The sequence below is a fragment of the Rhinatrema bivittatum genome, chromosome 4 (assembly GCF_901001135.1).
Source record: "Rhinatrema bivittatum chromosome 4, aRhiBiv1.1, whole genome shotgun sequence".
Lineage (NCBI taxonomy): Eukaryota > Metazoa > Chordata > Amphibia > Gymnophiona > Rhinatrematidae > Rhinatrema > Rhinatrema bivittatum.
In genome coordinates, this window is record NC_042618.1 from 473,660,823 (window position 1) to 473,682,788 (window position 21,966).

Consider the following 21,966-nt stretch of genomic DNA (forward strand, 5'->3'; position numbering starts at 1 on the left):
TCTAAGCAGTGGATGATGTGGAATCAAATGGATAACTCTAATTACATTACCATAATTAATCAGGTGGATACCTGCATTGCATTTCTAAGATTGCTTGCCGCAATTTTCACTGTAAGTCAATAAGGAATCCACCTCAAAGTCTCAACTCCTTCATTGACCTACCCAAGCAATAAACTAAAATAAATGAGAACTTTGTGCTAACAAACACGGATAACTTCCTTGTGTCTGCACATCACTGTGAAGTGTTTGGTATCCTTGTGTACTCTCTGGTTAGGTGTAGCCCACAATCTTCCAGTTAGATTTTTATTTTTTTTAACCATCTTATTTTCTGCCTAGTGAAAACGGTCGGCTCACCACGGACGGTGTGTGCCCCTTGCTTGGGTCATCACCAGCCAATGCCGCGGTAACACGGTAATGACGGCAGAAAAGGACCAAATGGTCCATCCATTCCGCGCAGCAAGCTTCTTACGGTAGCGCCAGCCGTGCCATACAGCGTCTCCCCCAAGTTTTATCTTAAGGGTAGCAACTGCCGCTCCCTGCAGTTATCCCCAAGCCTTAGGATAACCCAGAAAAAAAAGTTACTGCTAGCAACCTTCTTACTGGGGGATGAGCTTTTTGATAATTCAGGCAGCGCTGAGGTGTTTTGCTTGTGGGCTTGGCTTTAGAAGTGACCCTTGCTTTTTCACTTACGTCTGCGTATCAGTACCCCCAAGACCATAAAAACTGAATCCAGCTCCCTTTTTCCCCCTTGCCGTTGAAGCAGAGAGCAGTGATGGAGTTGCATCGACAGTAGGAAGGCTTATTGGCTAAGGGTGGTGGCTGCCACTCTGTGCAAGTTACCCTCCCCCCCCCCCCCCCCCCCCCCCCCACGCATGCTTTTCTTCATCTCCATCCTCAGGCTTTCAGGGAACCACAGTGTTTATAACTGGCGATGTCACGCGGATAGAGAACGCGGCCTGAGCTTTACCATTCATAGCAGTAAGCGAGGGCATAAACAAAGCCATTTTAAGGTAGGAAAAGATACACCGCGGGGAAGCCATGCAGCGGTCCACGGCGGGAGAGAACGCGAGCCCGCCGTTTCGGGCAGGCGATTTGTAACAGGGACGCCGCGACACAAGAGGGCAGCTGCCAGCCAGCGCCGGAACTGATTTCTTTCCCTCTCTTGTCTTCTCTTCAGCCGGGAGAAACGCTAATGATTGACCAGTGCACCAACTGCCAGTGCAGCGTGGAGAGGGGAGGCCTGGTGAAGTTCAGACTGACCTGTGAGAAGGTGACCTGCCAGCCCTGCCCCAAGGTGAGAGGTCTTGTGCATGGCTTTGCTTCTTCACGTCGGCAAACCGTTCTGGCCGCCGAAAGGAGCCGCGGCGTGAGGAAGAAAGAAAGCTCGAAGGGTAAAATAAATAACCTGAGCCCTTAGGGGAGTGAGTCGCTCGCATTAAAAGGCCCAAAGACGCGGGTATCGGGGGCCGAGCGCAACCAACTTGTATTTTTGTGCATGACCGAGCAAAAAAAAAAAAGGGGGCGGAGTCAGAGCATGTCAGGTGTGTTCTGGGGGCGGGGCCAATGGCTTCGCGTGTAAATCCGTATTTTAAATCGAGCGGGCACAGCGGGCTGTTAGCGGCGCATATTGACTTCCGCATAAATCTCTGAAATGACTGGATGAGGGGTCTGGGTAAACTGGGGGGGGGAGTGCAGGCTGAAGAACCAGAGGGTCCGGGTGACCTCGAGATGGACTGGGCAAACTGGTGGACTAATTGGTAAAACTGAGAATGTCCCCCCCCCCATCTGAGCGGGTTTTAAAATCCGCTCACCCGCGCATGTCAAAGCTGACCAAGTCCTAAGGAAGACATGCAAACTCGTATAACAGTTTAAAATTGGGAGCACACATACGCGCAATGGGTGCATGTGAAATCTTCGGCATGCGGCCGCGTGCATGATTTAAAATCCCTGCGTACGTGCGCTCGTGCACGCGTAGGCGCCTGCGTGCTGGTTTTAAAGTTACCGGGCCTATTTGCATGGGCTCGAGGCTGGTGCTGGAGTAATTCCCGGTCACTGGAGAAGCTGAGGTTAAACTCTCGCCTCGTATGGAACGTGCCGGATAGATCCTGTTCTTCACTTATCTTGCGCTATGTCGCGTAGTCCTCCAAAACAGCATAAATACATTTTCGCCCAAATTTTAAAAGCCCTGCACACGTAAAGTTCGGGGGCTACGCGCATGGCCGGGTGCGTTCGTTTTCAAAAGGGCCCGGCCACGCACATAACCCCCAATACGAGCAAAAGTGCCGGGCATGCTAAAAGGGGCAGGCTAGGGGGCATGGACTGGGTGGGGTGGGGGGCTGGCTGCCGGCAGGCGGAAATTACTTCTGCTCCCAAGGAGCAGTAAGTATTAAAGCGAATACATTTGGGGTAGGAATTAGGGGTCAGGGTAGAGAGGGGAAAAGGGAGGAAGGTTACGTAGGGGGGTAGGGAACCGGTCTAGACCCGATCGCGTCGCCACATGTATTTTTCTAAAATCCCCCCCCCCCTGCGTGCGGAACAGGCCACCCGTCCGCACATGCGCGCGCAGGAACCGTATTTTACGACGTGTGTGCCGACGTGCGCCTGTTATAAAACCAGCGCGACCGTGTGCGCGCAGGAACCGTATTTTACGACGTGTGTGCCGACGTGCGCCTGTTATAAAACCGGCGCGACCGTGTGCGCGCAGGAACCGTATTTTACGACGTGTGTGCCGACGTGCGCCTGTTATAAAATCGGCGCGACCGTGTGCGCGCAGGAACCGTATTTTACGACGTGTGTGCCGACGTGCGCCTGTTATAAAATCGGCGCGACCGTGTGTGCGCGTGCCGGGAACCGCGCGCATGCGCCTTTTAAAATCGGCCCCTTTGTGAGCCACAGATCATCCGACTGTACAAATAGAAACAGAACTGCTTCCAACGAGTTCACGGCTGATACGAAAAATCTCTTTTCAATATTCTGTGACTGCCCCTTGTCTTTTGGATGTAGTGAAACATTCAGCGGGCATAAAGTCCCTTCATTGATCCAAAAGGTTCTTGTACAGCTAAAAAGCAGGAAAGCGTGACCAAATGCTGAAGAGCCTTTGGATGTGTGCGGCCTTTGGCGAGCCGGGTACCTGTCTCCTTCCTCCGGAGCTCATGGTCTCCTGCCGGGCTTGGAGCAGTTCTTCTCTCGGCTTTGAGTGGAAAGCAGAGAGTTCATTTCATCCTTCGCTCGATATTTACTCAATGTGCCGCGTTCCTGAAATTGGGGGGAGGTGGGGGCGAGTCCAATGCGACGTTTCCCATGTCCCGTCCCCCCCAACCTTTAACAACAGCAGGGTCTGTAACAAACATGGCCCACCTGAGAGGGGGAGACACAGCCCACTCGCTCTGCCCGAGGGGCCCCCACCACCACCAGGGTCCCACTTCCGAGAAAGCCGGGGTAGCCAGGAAAGGGCAGCGGATTAAGTGAAGGAAAACCATGTCAAGGGCTCGGGGGTCAACGTCTCCCCTTAAATCCCCACCACGCGTCCGCTTTCCAGGGCGGACCCCAGGCAGAAATGCAGCGTCTCCTCTCTTGTCACCCGATCCCTCACAGGCCCTATTAAGTCTTTCCAAAACCAATTGGAATAGCAATGGAAAGCACGGTCTTTAACGTGGGCTTCCAGCGATCAAAGCCCCTCTGTAAAATGAGCCCTCGGTGGGGCTTACGTGAGGCTGCTCCGCGAACGGACCTGCACAGTTTGCTGGCTGCAGGGCACACGTGTGTTGGTTCATTTTCAGTGCAGTACTAAGATGACCTTTAGAGAAGAGCTTCCTGTCACCCGATGCCTGTCCCGAAGGAATCGGCCCGATTCCTGCTCATTGAGACAGAAAAGAGTAAACCGGCCCAATTCCTGCACCTTCTTCTTATTCAGCTTCATGCGCTCCCTTTGCTGTCAGCGTTCCTGCCTCCGGTGATTCCCTGCCAATCCCTAGCTGGGCTCCACTTAGTGAGGCATTCCTTGTGCTCCTAAAATCATCTAAGAGCCCCCCTCCAGCACAGTCACCGGCCGCCTCCTGAGAGCTGCGAGAAAGTTTGGGATAGATAAGCAAGGCTGTGTCTCAGGATCCTCCAGAGGCAGCAGCTCTGACAGCAAGCGAGAGACGCCTGAGCTTACTGTCAGCCATTCGTACCCAACCGAAAACTCTGAATAAAAAGCACAACGAGAAAGGAATAAAAAGCAATGCATTTGTAACCTCCGCAGCCTCGCATATGCTGCAGTATCCGCCTGTGCCACATAAGCAATGAATAAAATCTGTTTCTTTGCAGATGAAGATTTGGCTGCCGCAGACAAAAAAAAAAAAACCTGAGAGGCCCAAAGGCTGGCACTAGTGTGCATGCACCCAGAGTTTTACCGTCAGGTCTCTTGTGTTGCAGGATTACCGGGTAGAGAAGGTCCGAGGCTCCTGCTGCGGAAAGTGTGTGCCGACCGCCTGTGCCATAAAGCTGAAAGATGGAAGAATTCTTAATCTGAAGGTCAGGAGTAAGCATGCGAATCATTTATGTGGGTTGCAGGGTAAACATAATCCATACTTTTAATTCAGGCATCCGGAGGCCACCTAAGTTTTGCATGAAAGTCTTTCTTTTTTTTTTTTTTGTCTAACCTGGACTGGCCTACGAGGCTTCCATAGGAAATGAGATTCTGTTTCTGGAGTGAAAGAGAGGATTTCTGTGCCAAATGCAGAGTCTCGGCATCATCTATCAGCGTTTCCATAATCCCCCTCCCCCCTGCCCTCCCCGTTTCTCATACCTGATGAAGGGGGCGACACTAGGTGAGCTGCATTTACCTGCATCAACCTTTGAGGGGGACTCGCCTACGGTGGTGTCTGTTCAGCACTGATAGCAGAAGGAAGGGATGTAATGTACGGACCACGAGGAGTTACACGAGGAGTTACACGAGGAGTTACACGCACAACTCGTGTGCAGCACGGGCTTGCTGCAGGATACACTCAGCGAGTGGTACCTCCCTACTCCCTTCTTCCAGCACACTTGGGGGACAGCCTCATGTCCTAAATTACATCCAACATAGTGCAGGCAATTATTCCAAACGGGGTGGTTTGTCACTACTAAAGCTATGAACAAAAGCAGTCAGTGACACGGGGGGGGGGGGGGGGCATAGTTTTGTGGCCGGTCAGCCACTCCAGAGCAGATTGTGGTGTGGTATATTAGGTCAGTAGTTGGGGATTGCATTACAGGTTGTTACAGTATGGAAGGGGGTGTAGGGTTACATTGTAGCGCAGTGGATTATAGTGAGATACATTACATTGCACTATAGATTATAGTGAGGTACTACATTACAGTGGGGCAATGAGGATGTTATATCACAGATTAGTGGGGTCAGTCTTCAAAAACTGCTCAACGGTTCATCTTGGCACCTAGGTTTAGGCACCTACATTCTTAGCTGCCAAGGTTTGGGCTGAAAATTAGCTTTCATTTAGTTGCCTAAGGCTTAGGTCCCTGCTGCTGAAAATCAGTTCTAGGCGCCTACGTTTTTGCCCCACCTCAGCCCTTGTAACTTCTCAAAGAAGCCGATTTGGATGCCGAAATCCCACAGTTAGGCAGCCGAACCTTTTGGAAACTGACCCCAGTGCAATCTGTGGCATTCTCCTAAGCATTCCCAAGAGAGAGCAGGGGAGAAGAGAGTGCGTTTCTCAATGAACTAATTAAGGCTCAGCGGTACTAGTAGTGACACTTGTGTTTATTTCTGAAGCGCAATCTTGGAGAGAGTCGGTGAATTTGTTTGGTTAAGCGAGACGATTTTACAGCTGGTATCACAGCAAATGTGCAAGACTCCCTTACTAGAATTGCAGAATTTGGCAGACGCTGTTAAATTTCTGTGAAATTTACAAATCCCACTGCAAATGACAGTCTGCGTAGTCCTTTAGTTAGTCAGGAATACCAAGGCAAGTCACAAATGAAAATATTAAACTAATCGTATGCACACTAATTCCCAACCTGAGAAGTCTGCAAGACCATTCCAGGGGGGTCCGCCGGACGGGATGTAAGAAAGAGTGGCGGTCACGGACTGCTGCCGCAGGACAGGAGAGTGAGAGTGGGGCCCTAGTGCTTCAGCCCACAACTGCTGCAGGGCAGGAGGAGAAGTGCATGTCCAGTGATGGTGGGGAAGAAGGGACCATAAACCCCACTGCTGAGCAGCGAGGATGTGGGGGAGGGGGGGAGGGGGGGCCACTTGCAGCCGCCGTGCGGCAGCGGCAAGGACTGCTTCACCTGGCTGGGATCATCGCCCTGCCGTCTCCTGCTCTCCTCAGCCCGCAGCGGGGGCCGCTACAGGTTCTGACAGCCACAGCCGTCCCCTCTCCTCCCCCACATCCTCACGAAGAGCAGCGGTGGTGGTTCGAAGGGTCCCTCTCTGTCCCTCCTCCTCCTCCAGGTCCACAGCAGTGTGGGCTGAAGTTTCCAGGAGGGCGGGAGGTCCCACTCTCAATTATGTGCACCTGATTAAAAGGAGACAGTCTCCCATGCGGAAACAGGGCTTTTTATTGTTTATTTATTGCAAAGTTTGTAGTCCGCTCATCCGCAGATCTCAGCAGATTACAAAACAGCATTCTAAGTACATAAGAACTTGCCATTCTGGGTCAGACCAAGGGTCCATCAAGCCCAGCATCCTGTTTCCAACAGTGGCCAATCCAAGTCACAAGTACTTGGCAAGTACCCAAACATTAGATAGATCCCAAGCTACTATTGTTTATTAATTAATAGCAGTGGTAATAGCAGTTTATGCATTTTTCCTCTAGGAAATTATCCAAACCTTTTTTAAACCCAGTAACACTAACTGCACTAACCACATCCTCTGGCAATGAATTCCAGAACTTAACCTTGCACTGAGTGAAAAATAATTTTCTTCGATTTGTTTTAAATGTGCTACTTGCTAACTTCATGGAATGCCCCCTAGTCCTTCTATTATCAGAGAAAGTAAATAACCGATTTACATTAACTTGTTCAAGTCCTTTCATGATTTTGTAGACCTCTATCATATCCCCCCTCAGCCGTCTCTTCTCCAAGCTGAACACCCTAACCTCTTTAGCCTTTCCTCATAGGGGAGCTGTTCCATCCCCTTTATCATTTTGGTCGCACTTCTCTGCACTTTCTCTAGTGCAGCTATATCCTTTTTGAGATGCGGTGACCAGAATTGTACACAGTATTCAAGGTGCGGTCTCACCATGGAGCGATATAGAGGCATTATGACATCCACTGTTTTATTAACCATTCCCTTTCTAATAATTCCTAACATTGTTTGCTTTTTTGACTGCCGCAGCACACTGAACCGACGATTTCAATGTATTATCCACTATGATGCCTAGATCCTTTTCCTGGGTGGTAGCACCTAATATGGAACCCAACATCGTGTAACTACAGCAAGGGTTATTTTTCCCTATATGCAACACCTTGCACTTATCCACATTAAATTTCATCTGCCATTTGGAAGCCCAATCTTCCAGTCTTGCAAGGTCCTCCTGTAATGTATCACAATCCGCTTGTGATTTAACTACTCTGAATAATTTTGTATCATCTGCAAATTTGATAACCTCACTCATCGTATTCCTTTCCAGATCATTTATAAACCAATATGGTTTTCGCAAAGCCGCAAGCACCGAAACGCTACTAATTTCACTCATGGACTACCTACTCTCTGGTATTGATAAAGGCCAAGCATATTTACTAATCCTCCTTGACTTCTCGGCGGCCTTTGACACCGTCAACCACACCCTTCTTCTAAAACAGCTGGCAAACATTGGTTTAACAGGTGCCACACTAAACTGGTTCAAAACATTTCTAGAAAACAGAGGATACAGAGTCAAAATTCATAATAAAGAATCCCAATACCACCCTTCTAATAGAGGAGTGCCGCAAGGATCATCACTTTCACCCACCCTTTTCAATGTCTACCTGCTACCACTCTGCCAACTACTTACAAAATTAAGCCTGAAACATTTCCTTTTTGCAGACGACATACAGATCGTGATCCCTATAAAAGAATCAATCTCAAAAACAATGGAATACTGGGACAGTTGCCTATTAGAAATTAAACTTCTCCTCAACAGTCTAAACCTTGTACTCAATGCTTCGAAAACAGAATTCCTGCTCATATCACCGGAAAACAATAACACACTTCCTAAACCACCCACACTCCTTCAAACAACCCACGTAAGAGACTTAGGAGCCATCCTAGACAATCGTCTCAACCTCAAAACATTCATTAACCAAACCACCAAAGATTGCTTCTACAAATTACATATCCTGAAAAGAATAAAACCGCTGTTTCACACTCAGGACTTCAGAACAATCTTGCAAGCAATAATCTTTTCCAAACTAGATTATTGCAACTCATTACTATTAGGCCTCCCAGCTTCTTACACCAAACCTTTACAAATGGTTCAGAACTCTGCAGCCAGAGTCCTTACAAATTCCAGGAAAATTGACCACATTTCACCTATTCTCAAAAACCTCCATTGGCTTCCGATCCACTATAGAATCATGTACAAAACCATTAACATCATATACAAAACTATCAACCAACACACGCAACTTGACCTACAAATACCACTTAAAAAATTCACCTCCGCCAGGCCTATCAGGGAACACTACAAAGAGTCACTCCAAATTCCAAAGGCCAAAACCTACCAACATAAATCCTTGAGTCTCAGAGCCTTCTCATCAGCAGGTCCAGCTCTCTGGAACTCGATCCCACCTGATTTGAGACAAGAGCCATGCTCTTTAACATTTAGGAAAAGACTAAAAACTTGGCTTTTCAAAAAAGCATTTCCAAGCCTTGAATAAAACCTCCTCTCACTAGCACTAACTCGTATGCAATAATGGAATGTAAACACGAATCAACCAACCTCAAACCCTCTCTCACTAATTCCTGCTGAATATTTATCATACTATTACCATTCACAACTGTGTCATATTTATTCATTTGATTACCTATGTACCGTTTCATAGTCTTATTTTTTCACTTGCTATTCTAATGTATCAATAGGCTGAAATGTAAATATTGTGCTGTTCAATTTCTCCCCTTCCATCCCAAGTTTATTTTCCTTGTTTTTTGTAACTTTCCCTCTCCCTTTTTCTGATTCACTGTATTTAAAGTTCAAGGTTCTTATTGAAAATATTGTTTTTTACGTTACGTTATGCTTTACACTCCTTGTTATTTGTAAACCGGGTTGATGTGATGCCTATCATGAAACTCGGTATAACAAAAACAATAAATAAATAAATAAATAAATAAATAAATATATTGAAAAGCACCGGTCCAAGTACAGATCCCTGAGGCACTCCACTACCCACTCCCCTCCACTGAGAAAATTGTCCATTTAATCCTACCCTCTGTTCCCTGTCTTTTAACCAGCTTGCAATCTTAATAATCAGAGTAAAATAAATATAATAAAAAATCTGATATGGACATATTATAATAACAATGCATTTAATATAGCAACAAACATTATAATATAAAGCAAAGCAAAAAAAAAGCAAGTTGTGATTTTTATCATGCATAAAATATATGTGCATATGCTTTTAAAATAGGAGCGAAAAGTACAAGCTTTCAATACATTGCACATGCAGGTTATAAAATACTGTTGTCAATCTGTGCCTGGCCATATACCTGCATATAGGGCCGCATGGAGTTGTTTGAAAATTACCCTCCCTGTATCATTGTCTAGATAGCAAAATTACCAATCTTTTCTTCCTTAAGACCAGGTTAATGTATTTGTATTAATTTGCTTTATATTCACTAGCATGTAAATTTGGCTTGCTAGTATTTATCATATTGGGAGTGTAATACTCTGGCAGCACACATAAGAAAGTCAGCAGAAATGCACAGAAGTTACACCAGTTTTCAAAGAGGACCTACCCACAGGAGTCCACTTTGAAAATTATCCCGCACAAGTTAGACCTGCTGTTTGCTGCACACAGAGTTTCCTGAAAACTTACACCCTACTGCTGGGCTTTATAAAGCACGTGCATCAATCCGAACCCCACCCTATCTCCATCCCAAGGAGCACCTCGACCCAGCCCCTGCAAAGCTACATGTGAACGGGATACACGCATGTCGGGTAGGAGATTTTCTTAAAGGCCACATAAAGCACTGTTTTATATGCAGAACTTTCCCTGTATGTTCAACGAGATCTGTTGGCACTGCCCTAGTCACAGCATTTTTTCCCAAACAATATAGAAAAGAAAACATAAAATAAATAGCAGAGTACCAAATTGGGGTATACGCTGCAAGGAGAAGGGCTGAAAATAGCACATTGCTCCTAACCTCACATTAACTCCCAGAAACTTGCAGCCTTCCTATATATATATATTTATATTTTCAGTGTACAAACGAGCTGAAACTTTTTTTTTTTTTTTACAGCCAAATGAAACCGTGCAAGATGGGTGTGACACGCACATCTGTAAAGCGAATGCAAGGAGCGAGTTCACCTGGGAAAAGAGAACCACCGGCTGCCCTCCATTTAATCGAGAGAGATGTCTGGCTGAAGGAGTAAGCATCTGAATGTTTTTGTGTTGTGCATCTGTTTCTACATCTCTCTCTCTCTCTCTCTCTCTGCAACAGGGATTTAATTCGCCCAAACTCGGGGCAGAAATATTTCTTCCAGAAAGTAATGTGTGAGCTTTTGTGAATAGAAATGATCATTTCCTGTGTTGTAAATTTCAGTATCTTGGGAAAGCTAGTTTTGCTCTTTTTCCTGCCTGAAATCGTGTGATATGTTATCAGCGTCGTTACAATACAAGTGGTCCTTACGTACTGGTAATCGTTGTAGGCTTTCCGGTAGACTAGAGTGGTTTTTAAAAGGTGAGCACCACAATCTTCACCAGAAAAAGCATCACTGGTCCTTTAAAAGCAGCTTTTGCATAGAAGATCTCACTCACTCTTTAAAAATACAGGATTCAGGTGAACTTTTTCTTAGGTGCTGTTACCTGATAGAGAAAAAGAAGAGCATTAGTTGTTATGCGCTTTTCTACTTTTTCTCAATGTAACGCCCCCGTGACCTCCTGGGTCTGGGACTGACCTGGCGGGAGTTCCTTAAGGCAGACTCCTTCAGTTGTTGCATTCATGATGCCTGGTGCCTCCACTTGGGGAAAAAGGTGTTAGTGGAGAACAAGGCTGGCAGTTTGTACAAATATACACATTTATTAGTCTATATAATTATATACATTTCTACATGTCTATAGACATTGCTACTAGGATATCAAACAGCACACTTATCTACTCGTAGTTAGTAGTCTCGGGCCATGTAACTATACACATTTCTACAAGATAACAAGAGCATGTAATATTTGGCAATATAGGGTTGTTGGTCCCCACAGTATACCACCATATAGAATAAGAGGGACCTCGTGCATTCCTGCTTAATCAAGTATTATTATTATTATCCTCCCCCTTTTATACCAAGTCTCACCGATGCAAAAAGATACAACTGGGCTGGTGGGCATCGCTGGTCAGAGGGGAGGAGATGGTCCATTGTGTCTAAGCTGCTGCCGTCTCTGCTGACAGATCTGTGTCCTCCTTGGGAGACTTGACTCCACCACCCAGTTGCAGTCCTCCTGGGGGCACCCAATTCCACTTCCTGGGGAAATGACTTTTACCTCTGCCACTGGAGTCCCCGTCCTTGAGGATCCAGAGCACCTCCCAGTCTGCCTTTGGCCTGGGCCTCTTCTTCCTTGGTGGGAGGGTTACAATCCACTAGGCTCATGGCTTGCTTGCTGCTCACCGATTCAGGCAATCTCAGCTTTCAGTGACTTCAGCTCAGCTAAGCCATTGGCCAGTCTCATTCACTGCTACCCAGCCTGGAGGGATCACCTCCTCTCTGCCAAAAGGCCATGACCCAGGCAGGACTCTGAGAAGAGCCTTATGCACGACCCCTTCCATCCTGCCTGACCCCATTTCCTAGTGTCAGAGAACTAAAAGTACCCAAGGCTTCTGACTCCCCTTGTCAGTCAGGGTGAGAGTCTGTTTGTTTGCAAGGACTGTTTTTTCAGTACATTTCTCTCACAAATCCCTCTCTCTCAGAATTCTTAAATTCAAGACTTTTTAAATCAAAGTACTATAACTTAGGATTTTGCCATCCTTTGTTGTAAAGTGATGTTTCACTGCAAGTTATCTGCATTAGTCAAGGTGACCGTGACATGCAAATCCCCTACCTGAGTCTCTGACATCTGTTCAATGGTCATTTAAGCACCTTTACAGTGAGAGGTCTGGCAACCTTTTCAATCTGGCTCTGGTTTTCCTGGGCTGGCGGCTCGAAACTTGCCATCTAACCTTCAAGAAAAACCTTAAAACATGGCGACTCGAAACTTGCCATCTAACCTTCAAGAAAAACCTTAAAACATGGCTCTTCCGGCAAGCCTTTCCAGAATCGCAGGAACACTTCGACACAGATCAAAGAACAAAATAGCGCAATTTAAAGTCCACCACCAACCTAATACCCTCACGACCATCAGGACCCTATTGATTGTTCAAAGTAACCCTACACGTTCTCTGTTCAATACTATGTTTATGGTTTAATGTAACGACCTTACTTATTGTTTAAGGTTACTCTGTTCAATATTATGTTTATTGTTTAATGTAACGCCCCCCGGCGATAGTTGTGTTATTTGGAAACCGACTTGATTTGATATATATATATCAAGAAAGTCTGTATATAAAAACCCTAAATAAATGTTACAGAGCTACATTGCCCCTTTTTGTTTCCTGCTACAGTTCACTTAACTGGTAGCCTGCTCTTTCTCTCCCCTCTCCCTTGGAGGGAGGTTTCACCAATTTTAAAAGGTTGTAAATGTGTTAAAATCTTGCCAATAGCAAGTGATGGGAGCTGCATGGTTATAGCTCTAACCTTCCAGCAGCCTCCGGCAGTTGTAGATATATTTGTAACTGAAAAATATTAGAAGCAAATAAAAGACAAACATGTATTGGTTCAATCGGTGTTTCTGGACAGGTGTGTAGGCAGGGTGGGAGGCATTTATGAAGAGTCATATTGGATCCTCCATGTGAATGCCAAAAATGTCTGTTTTCAGGTTGTGATGAATATTTCCAATTTTTATACTGAATATGGCCCAAATATCTCCTTTTATGACAGTTGGGGATATGCATTTGTTCTATTTGGTTTTCCCAGTTTGTGTGCGTAAAAGTTTGTGCCGATTAAAATTTTATTTTATACATTTAAGTACAAGTTAATTGCATAAATTTTGCTATTATGTACGGAAAATGGAAATATTTTGTGTCCAAAATGGGAAATTTTCATTTGAAACAAAAACAAATCACATGAACATGTTCCCTGTACAAGCCCCTGTTGACAGACACTGTTGGGGTCTTGGCTTTGTTTGCTCTCTGAAGGCCAAAAAGATTTTGGATAAATCAATGCCTATGTGCATAATCTAGAACCTACATCCTGTTTAAGTACTTGGAAATAGCTAATTGTTTAATCTGTGTGTGCAGGAGCTCCTTAGGAACGAAGCCGTGCATATTAGCTGTGAGGTGCCATATTCAGCAGTGCAGGGAGTAAGAATGTACCCGGGTAACTTGAGCAGGGCAACCTCACATTAGTAATTCAGCAAGACTTGCCTGGGGGAGTCTGCCATGGAACATACTCACCTGAAGTTACCTGGGTACCTTTAGGCCAATGTTTTCTTGGGCAGGATGTACCCACATAAGCACATACAGTAATATACACTTCACCCAGCTAAAATTAAGCCCTGCCCCGAACACCCTCACCCTCCCTGTTTCCACCTGGGTGAAAAGTTTCTCAGGTAAAATTTGGCCAGTGAGAGAGGAGGGGAGTGTTCAGTTAAAGACTTTTTTCTGAGGAGCTCTTCAGTTACCCAGACAAACCCCTTTGCATACTGACCTCTCTCTGTATTTAGGGATGTGCATCTTTTTTTTTTTTTCGGTTTGGGATTCGTTTTCCGGCCCCTACGGTTCGGGGTTTTTTTTCCCATGTTTCTCTCTTTTCGGTGTTAATGTGCACTAACAGGGTTTAGAGCACCCTAACTCCATGTTAGTGCACACTAAGCCATGTTAGTGGGCACTAACCAGTTTTCTGATTTCGGAGTTAGCGCGCCCTAATAGGACTTAGGGAGCACTAACTGGTCGTTAGTGCGCACTAACAAAAAAGGTTACCAATAAGTTAAAAAGTGTCAATCGGGGGGCAGTTCGTTAGCTAGCGGTATGATTCTGCATTCCCGTTGGCTGTTTCCTTCTAAACAGACAGTAAGGAGACAGCCAATGGGAATGCACAACCATACTTCTAGCTAATGATCTACTCCCCAATTGACACATTTTGTAACTTATTGGTAACAACCAGTTAGTGCGCTCTAAGCCCTGTTAGGGCGCACTAAGCCTGCACCTTTGTTAGTGTGCACTAAAGGGACTTAGTGCGCACTAACTACATGTTAGTGTGCATTAACTCCTGTTAGTGTGCACTAACACGAAATACGAATTTTTCTGAATTATCGGAAAAATTTCTTTCGTACATCGGTTCTCCTGAACCATGACGAATTAGACAATTTCGTTGAAATTATCTAATTTGTTTAAAACGAATGCACATGCCTAACATAATATATACTTTCAGATGTATACATACAGTGCACACACAGAGAGAGTTTTCAGAATTCATTATACAGAACTGCATAAACAGCACATTCCAGGCTCCCTTTTTGTATATAAATCTGTACTGGGTCACATGATCCTGATAAATGCAAACGACAGCTCTGATCTCTGAGCACAGGAAGAGTTGGGATACGGTTTCCAGGTCACAATTTTTAGGGCTTCAAGTTAGAGTCTAAGACACAGGAAGATCTTGGTAAAGGTTTGCGTGAGCACTATGGTGATAGGAGCTAGCTGTGTCTTTTGATAAGGGAAGAGGATAAATTATTATCAGTGATGTGTAATGATGTGTGTGTGTAATATATTCATTTCAGCCTTTCAGAAACGAAACAGGAAATAGGGTGTGTCTGCGTATAAAACTCACTTTAAATTATGTGTAACGTGCCTCTTCTTATACTAGCTTTCATATGTTCCCCTTTTTCAGGGTAAAATCGCACAACTCAACAACACCTGCTGTGAAACTTGTAAGTAATTCATCTCACCAACTCCTCTACAAAATTTAAAATATTAACTGAATGTGTTTTGCAGCTGAACCACTGTTTGTTTGTTTTTTTTGTTTTTTTGCCATTTTGCCTTAGCTTCCTGAATAACTTTCATGCTTGGGCTGAATGAATCTGGAGGTTTCTGCTGGTTTTGGTTTAGGGTTTGTGTTTTGGATGGTCCTGAGCAGACGTGAGCGCTGCAGAATTCCATTCTCCCACCTCTCTTGCCGTTCCTAATGCCAGGGGCCTGTCGGAAGTGACGGAGAGAAAAGGCATTTACTGCACGTGACGGCAAGCTCTCCCGCCATAGAAGGTGCACATACTTTTGGCAGCTGGTGAAGGTTTGTGTGTGGTTACACCGCACGCATATTTTTACCTGCACAGAGAGCAAAGCGCATTTCATACGCATACATGCCTGCCCACCCACCAGAAACATGTGCAATATTGCCATTTTTACATGTCCCACGAGAAACATATCTTTTAATCGTATTTTGTATTTAATTCAGATTCTTAAGAGACCATTTTTGGTGGGGGATCAAGGGTAGGCTCTAAGGAAATGAAATGAATTATTAAATCTCCACAAAATGCAGCACAAATGTGGTGTTAGGAAGATGAGACGCAGAATGTTCAGAACGCAAACCGCGGACTTTACTGACTCGGCCTGTATGTTAACAAGCAAGTGAATTTCTGAACCCTCTGTTAAACATCGAAACTTTGTAAACCGTTGTGATGGTGAAACCGAACGACGGTTTATTAAACTCGATGAATAAATAAATAAATAAATAAATTACAATTGAAATTTTTCTTTATACCTGTTAGAAATAGATATATTTAGCTTTTTTTTTTTATTTTGCCCAACAAAAGAAGGCCCCTTGAACATTGTAGGCCCTAGCCAAATGGCCATGCTGGCACCCCCTCTCTCCTGGCAGTTAGTGTGGATACATCAATTGGTAACTGCACATTGTGAGGGTCCAGCCTTCAAACTGCCCTTAGAAGTAGAAAGTCTGGGGGTATTTTTTACCTGATGACTTTGCACCAGTATTAAAAGGGAAACCTTTCCTTTTAATGCCTAAGAAAAAGGACCTCTCCAAGACGTAACAAACCCCAAAACGTGACAGTGGCAAATGAGAAGCACAAAATAAACAAACCTACTGTATATCCACAATTGACAGCAAGATAACTGCGAGACCTTCATAGACTTAGCCGTATAAATTCACTTACTAATGCTGCATTACTTATTTACTTTTATTTTCTTGGCATGCTAACGTGTTTAATATCTGCTGAATTCAAATGTAATCATTGGTCTCATATTACTAAGATTTAAAAAAAAAAAAAAAGGTTTTGACGTGTTGCATCTAAAATTTAACTTCATATAAAGAGGGAACGAGCACTTAACCTTCTTGTTGCTGAATCTGGTATTACAAGTCCCTTCTTTAATGAAGAAAATATTGACCTGCATGCCCGACAATTAACAAATTTCTTTTATCATATGAGCATGAATTTGGGAGCACGTTTAGACATGATTAAACTGATTTAATAATTATATAAGACACCTTCATTTTGTGCCAAAAACGCCCCTGAAGAAGAAACAAAATGCGTTACCTATCGGGTTATGCAGTCCAATATTTTCTTCATATAAGAAAGGATGTCTGATACCGGATTCGGCAAAAAAGAAGGCAAGTGCTCATTTTCTCTTTATATGAGGTTAAGTTTTATATACAACACGTCAATATATATATATTTTTTAAAGTTAATAATGCAAAACCAATGATTACATTTTAATTCAGCAGATATTAAACGCTTTAGCATTTCAAGGAAATAAAAGTAAATAGTACTGGAACATTAATAAGTGAATTTATATTGCTAAGATTATGAAGGTCTTGAGGTTATCTTGTTGTCAACTGTGGATATATGGTAGGATTGTTTATTTTAAGGAAAAGGACCTGCTCGGCTTTGCTGCTGCTCTTTCTGTGGATTCTTTATCCGGGTAAAGTTACGCACAGACGTTTGAAAATGTAAAAGTATTGATTGGTTCCTTTGACTGGGTACAATTACGCGCCTAGTGGCGCATCACTCATAAGCTTAACCACACACTCAGGGCAGACATTTTTCAAAGCAGTGCTTTACTCCTGGAAATGGCTTTAAAATTCAGCTCTATAATTTTGGTCGTTTCTTAGAAAAACACCGTTGGAATTGACAGATTCAGCATATCTGATGCATTGCTCCTTCTAACTAATCATAGGCCAGTCCGATATTAAAAACTGAATCTTCGGTGAAAAGATAAAACCAAGCTCCAAACTATCAGATGTCTTTTGGTCTCACGGGTACAGGACTAGAGAGAATCAGGTACCGTCAGGTTTACTGCTGATGTTGGAAATGAGGAACAGAGCCTACCAAGGGAGAAGCTGGTCATCTTGCCAATAGCTGGATCCAAGAATGGAAAGTGAAGGCATGTAAAAGATGGTTGGTCTAAAATAGATTACAGATAGTGTAGGTTCCTGGGGGATGACTTTTAAGGGACACACTAATTTTTCCCCTTTAGGATGTCCGGTCTGGTCAGACTCCTGACCTTCCAGTTCTTTCAGAAGCTTGCTGCCATGATGACATATGTGAGACACAGTAGGCTTTCTTTTTCAATAATCTGATATTCTCCCCCCTTTCTTCTGCAGATTAGGCACTCCAGGAGCAATCTTTTGGCCAAGAAATCTAGATTACAGCTGCCTTTACAATCCGTGCTCTTTGCCTTGCCTGCAGGTGCCACTGTAGAGCAAACAGTGATCCATGCTGGATCTCTGGTGTGGTAGAGTACCAAGGGCATCTCCTGTGAACCTCAGAGAAATCAGAGATGCACAGTTCTCACATTTTAAGCTTGCCCCTTTGTTCCGCTCCGTGCTCTGGTAGTTGCTCAAACGGACTGTCTCCTCCCAGGCTCTCTGATGGTGAAACCATTGATATCCGTGGCAGTGAATGGTCAGAGGATTTTCTTCTGTGAGGGTCTCCCCCTTGCAGTGAGGGTCAGTTGAGAGCCGTGCCCTCAGCCTAATGCCCATTCTTGATTTGGTGCTGTAGGTTTGGAGTCAGAATGCAGACCTACAACTGGAGAGCTGAAATACATAAAGATTGATGACTGCATGACTGAAAAGCAAGTTCATATCCAGTACTGTGAGGTAGGAAGATGCACTTTCATTCTACTAGGGGATACAGCATCTTGATGCCATTCGATCTCAAAACACAACTGTTTACTTCATAACTCAGGAAAATCTATTTGGTAGCCCTACAGTAGAATCCTCTTAAAGTTTCTTTTCTAGATGCAGATATTTCTGTGAACATAAGTAACCATTGTAGAGAAGCATATTTGGGGGCCTCTAATGAGCGCATTTAGGGAAAAAATTCTTAAAGCTGGAATATAATCTAGAAGTTGATGTTCAGGATTATATATCAATGATTTAATGTATGACTTGAGGTTATTGTTACTTTAAGGGTAATTGTGCTGGCACCTTATAGAGAAACCATTTTATTGAGGTGTTATACTTTTTAAAATTAATTTATATTCCGCTTTTTGGCACTTCAAAGCGGATTACATTCAGATCCCGTAGGTATTTCCTCAATAAAGCGTTAGTCTTTAAGGTGCCACCAGCCTCGTCTTGCTGCTACAGGCTGACGTGGCTACCCCTCTGGGAGATTTTGTGAAAGAAAATGCATTAACTTTTGTGTCTTCATCTTCTGAAACAGAAAGGGGTATGAAAAGTGTTTTGATTTGATGTCTGCCATGCTGAATGAGAAATGTTAGCAGTAGAGATGTGAATCATGTGCCCGATCGTTTTAACGATCAGGTTTGGATGGAGGGAGAAAAAAATCGGATCATTAGAGATGTGAATTGGAATCGGTTCCGATTCCAATTCACATCGTTAATTTTTTAGTGAGGCCTGAGCAGATAAAAAAAACCCCACCCCGACCCTTTACAAATGACCCCTTTGCTCTCCCACCCTCCCGAACCCCCTCCCCCAAAATGTTAAATTACCTGCTGGTCCAGTAGGGGGGGTCCCGGCGCGATCTCCCGCTCTCGGGCCATCGGCACCATTTTGGCTACCACTGATAAAAATGGTGCCGATGGCCCGATAAAAAAAACCCACCCCGACCCTTTACAAATTACCCCTTTGCTTCTCCCACCCTCCCGACCCCCCCAAAACCTTTTACATGTACCTGGTGGTCTAGCGGGGGGTCCGGGAGCCATCCCGTCAATCATACCCTCGGTGCCAGTGCCGGTGCTGGACTGGTTTTAAAATGGCGCCAATTGCCTTTGCCTTCACTATGTCACAGGGAGCGACCTGTGACAAAGTGAGGGCAAAGGCGATCGGCGCCATTTTAAAACCAGTCCAGCACCGGCACCGAGGGTATGATTGAAGGGATAGCTCCCGGACCCCCCGCTAGACCACCAGGTACATGTAAAAGGTTTTTGGGGGGTCAGGAGGGTGGGAGAAGCAAAGGGGTAATTTGTAAAGGGTCGGGTGGATTTTTTTTTTTATCGGGCCATCGGCGCCATTTTTATCAGTGGTAGCCAAAATGGTGCCGATGGCCCGAGAGCAGGAGATCGCGCTGGGACCCCCCCTACTGGACCACCAGGTAATTTAACATTTTGGGGGGGTTCAGGAGGGTGGGGGAGGGTAAAGGATTGGTTTTAAAGGGTCGGGTGGGTTTAGGGGTTGTTTTGGTGTGCCGGTTTTCCCGCCCTCCCCCCAAATAATTCCCGTACTCGATTTAACGATTTTTCACGATAAATCGAGGGAATTCCTACTGTATCGAGTCCCTTACTGATTAATGACGATTGTAAAATTATCGGACGATAATTTAAATCGTTAAAAAATGATTCACATCCCTAGTTAGCAGTGCTTTCTTGAGGAAGGAATACTGACGGACTCTGTGCTATTTGAAACCAGTTCCTTTCCTGACCTGATAAATGGAGGATAACATTCGAAAGCTCAACATTGATATATTAAGTTAGTCCAAGAAATAGGTCTCACCTACAATTGGTTTGTTGACCCTTAATTCCAGAAATGCGTCCCCCAAATGGTTAAAGACCGCTGGTTATCCAACTAAGGGGGTTATTTTCTAAAGCGTTATCGCGTGCGTCAGGGCCCGAACGCATGCAATATCATGCAAATTAGGGGGAGGGGAGGAGTCGGCGGTGTCTTCACTGCCGATAATGTTATTAACATTATCGTCGGCAGTAGCACGCCGAATAGCACCACCTTTCGCTGTGGCGCTATTCGGTGCGAAAGCCGGCAGCTGGCGCAGTACCGAGGTGCGAAGGCTGCGGGCTTTCGCAGGCCCGCCCCCCCCCCCCCCCCCCCCCCCCCCCGTTTTCGCAGGATTCATCACACTCTCCGAATTAGTTTGAAGCAGGCTTCTCAATGTAAAATGTGGTTTGTGATGGCTGAAAACAGTTTGAGACCAATAGTCAGCCAGAGGGTATCCGGGTAGGTTAGCCAGATAGATTTATCTGGACATCCAGATGGCGCAGACACGCTGCCGAATATCCTTGACTAAGCCATCACAAACCACATTTTAAATTGAGAAGTCTGCTTCAAACTAATTTGGAGAGTGTGCAAAAAAAATCCTTCATGTTGAAGTCTGCACTGTCAAAATGTAAGAGGTTGGATCCCTTTTTCAGAAGTTATTATTATGCAGCACGCCCAAAAATAGCATGCATGCCGTTCATTATACAGAGTATTGGGCTGGTGTGGAACCCGGCTTTGTCCTCATGTTTGATAAATGCGGAAAGCTGCAACCCCTGAGAGGTGGAGCTCAAGCTCTAAGCATGTTTCCACTCCTTGAGCAATCTTGTCTTATCCCCCAGGCCAGACAGTACTTGCATAAAATAACAGCCTTGCTCTGCCTTTGACTCTTTCTCCGTTCCTTCTTCAGGGCAAATGTACAAGCAAGGCCATCTACTCCATCGAGACGGGAGGCGTGGAAGATCAGTGCATTTGCTGCTCGGCCACCCAAACAGAGCCAATGAAAGTGCCCCTCCGCTGCGCCAACGGCAGCCTGGTGCAGCACGAAATACTGCACGCCAAGCAGTGCGAGTGTCTGTCCCACGCGTGCACAAAGTAAACCTGTGGGAGATGGGGGTCCTTCCCGTCTGCAGCCTTTGCAACGTTGACAGAAGAAGTCCGTGTAATTGTCTTCTGACGTCTGTTTCTGCAGGGTTCCTGTGGCCGACTCCTAGGTCCAAGCGCAGCAGGCGTCTTGCTTCTTCGATAACTGCGGCAGGTAGTGCTCTGAGAAATCTTAAATTCTGCACTAAAAGGGTGCCCAGGATTTCAGACGGAGGTGTTAATAACGACACATAAACAGCAACAAATATGCTCCAGCGGGACGACGTTTTCACCCTTTGTTCTTGTAAAATGACAGACCTAGAGTTATTCTGTTCTATGTCTCTGCAGTTCTTCACTTTCTAGAGCCCTCTATTTTTTATGAAAGATTATTAAAGCATCTATATCCGGCTGCTTTGCATGGTGTGATTTTGTTGAAGGAAGCTCTCCGGGCTGCCCTGTGGCACAGTTTGTCTCTGTGCTGCAATGGCCAGGCCACACTTGACAGGTATAATTGTGAAATGTTAAAACGTTTTGTCCCGCTGGAAAACGAAATACAGAGGGAGGGAAAGGACATACTGGATGTGGAGCTTTTAGGGTGCTGGGGAGGTGTGTGTGTGTGTGTTGGGGGGAGGCTTCCATAAAATAAATAACAAACCGCAGGGGTGAGAATAAACTCGCTGCAGTTCCGCGCAGTCAGGAACAGGTTGCTTATGGAGTC

At 45.0% G+C, this 21,966-nt stretch overlaps 1 protein-coding gene across 3 annotated transcripts in view; it reads left to right on the forward strand.

Annotated features, from left to right (window-relative positions):
• The window catches only part of VWF (von Willebrand factor), a 259,921-nt gene extending 238,265 nt beyond the window's left edge, over positions 1-21,656 (forward strand). For 2 of the 3 annotated variants that reach the window (XM_029597267.1, XM_029597266.1), the window contains exons 47-52: positions 1,178-1,294; positions 4,417-4,515; positions 10,418-10,546; positions 15,093-15,132; positions 18,220-18,317; positions 21,076-21,264. In XM_029597267.1, coding sequence (XP_029453127.1) covers positions 1,178-1,294; positions 4,417-4,515; positions 10,418-10,546; positions 15,093-15,132; positions 18,220-18,317; positions 21,076-21,264 — 672 coding nt within the window. Of the gene's footprint in view, positions 1-1,177; positions 1,295-4,416; positions 4,516-10,417; positions 10,547-15,092; positions 15,133-18,219; positions 18,318-21,075 lie in introns of all 3 variants that reach the window. The other variant, XM_029597268.1, reaches the window with a different exon arrangement.
• The last annotated feature ends 310 nt before the right edge of the window (positions 21,657-21,966 follow it).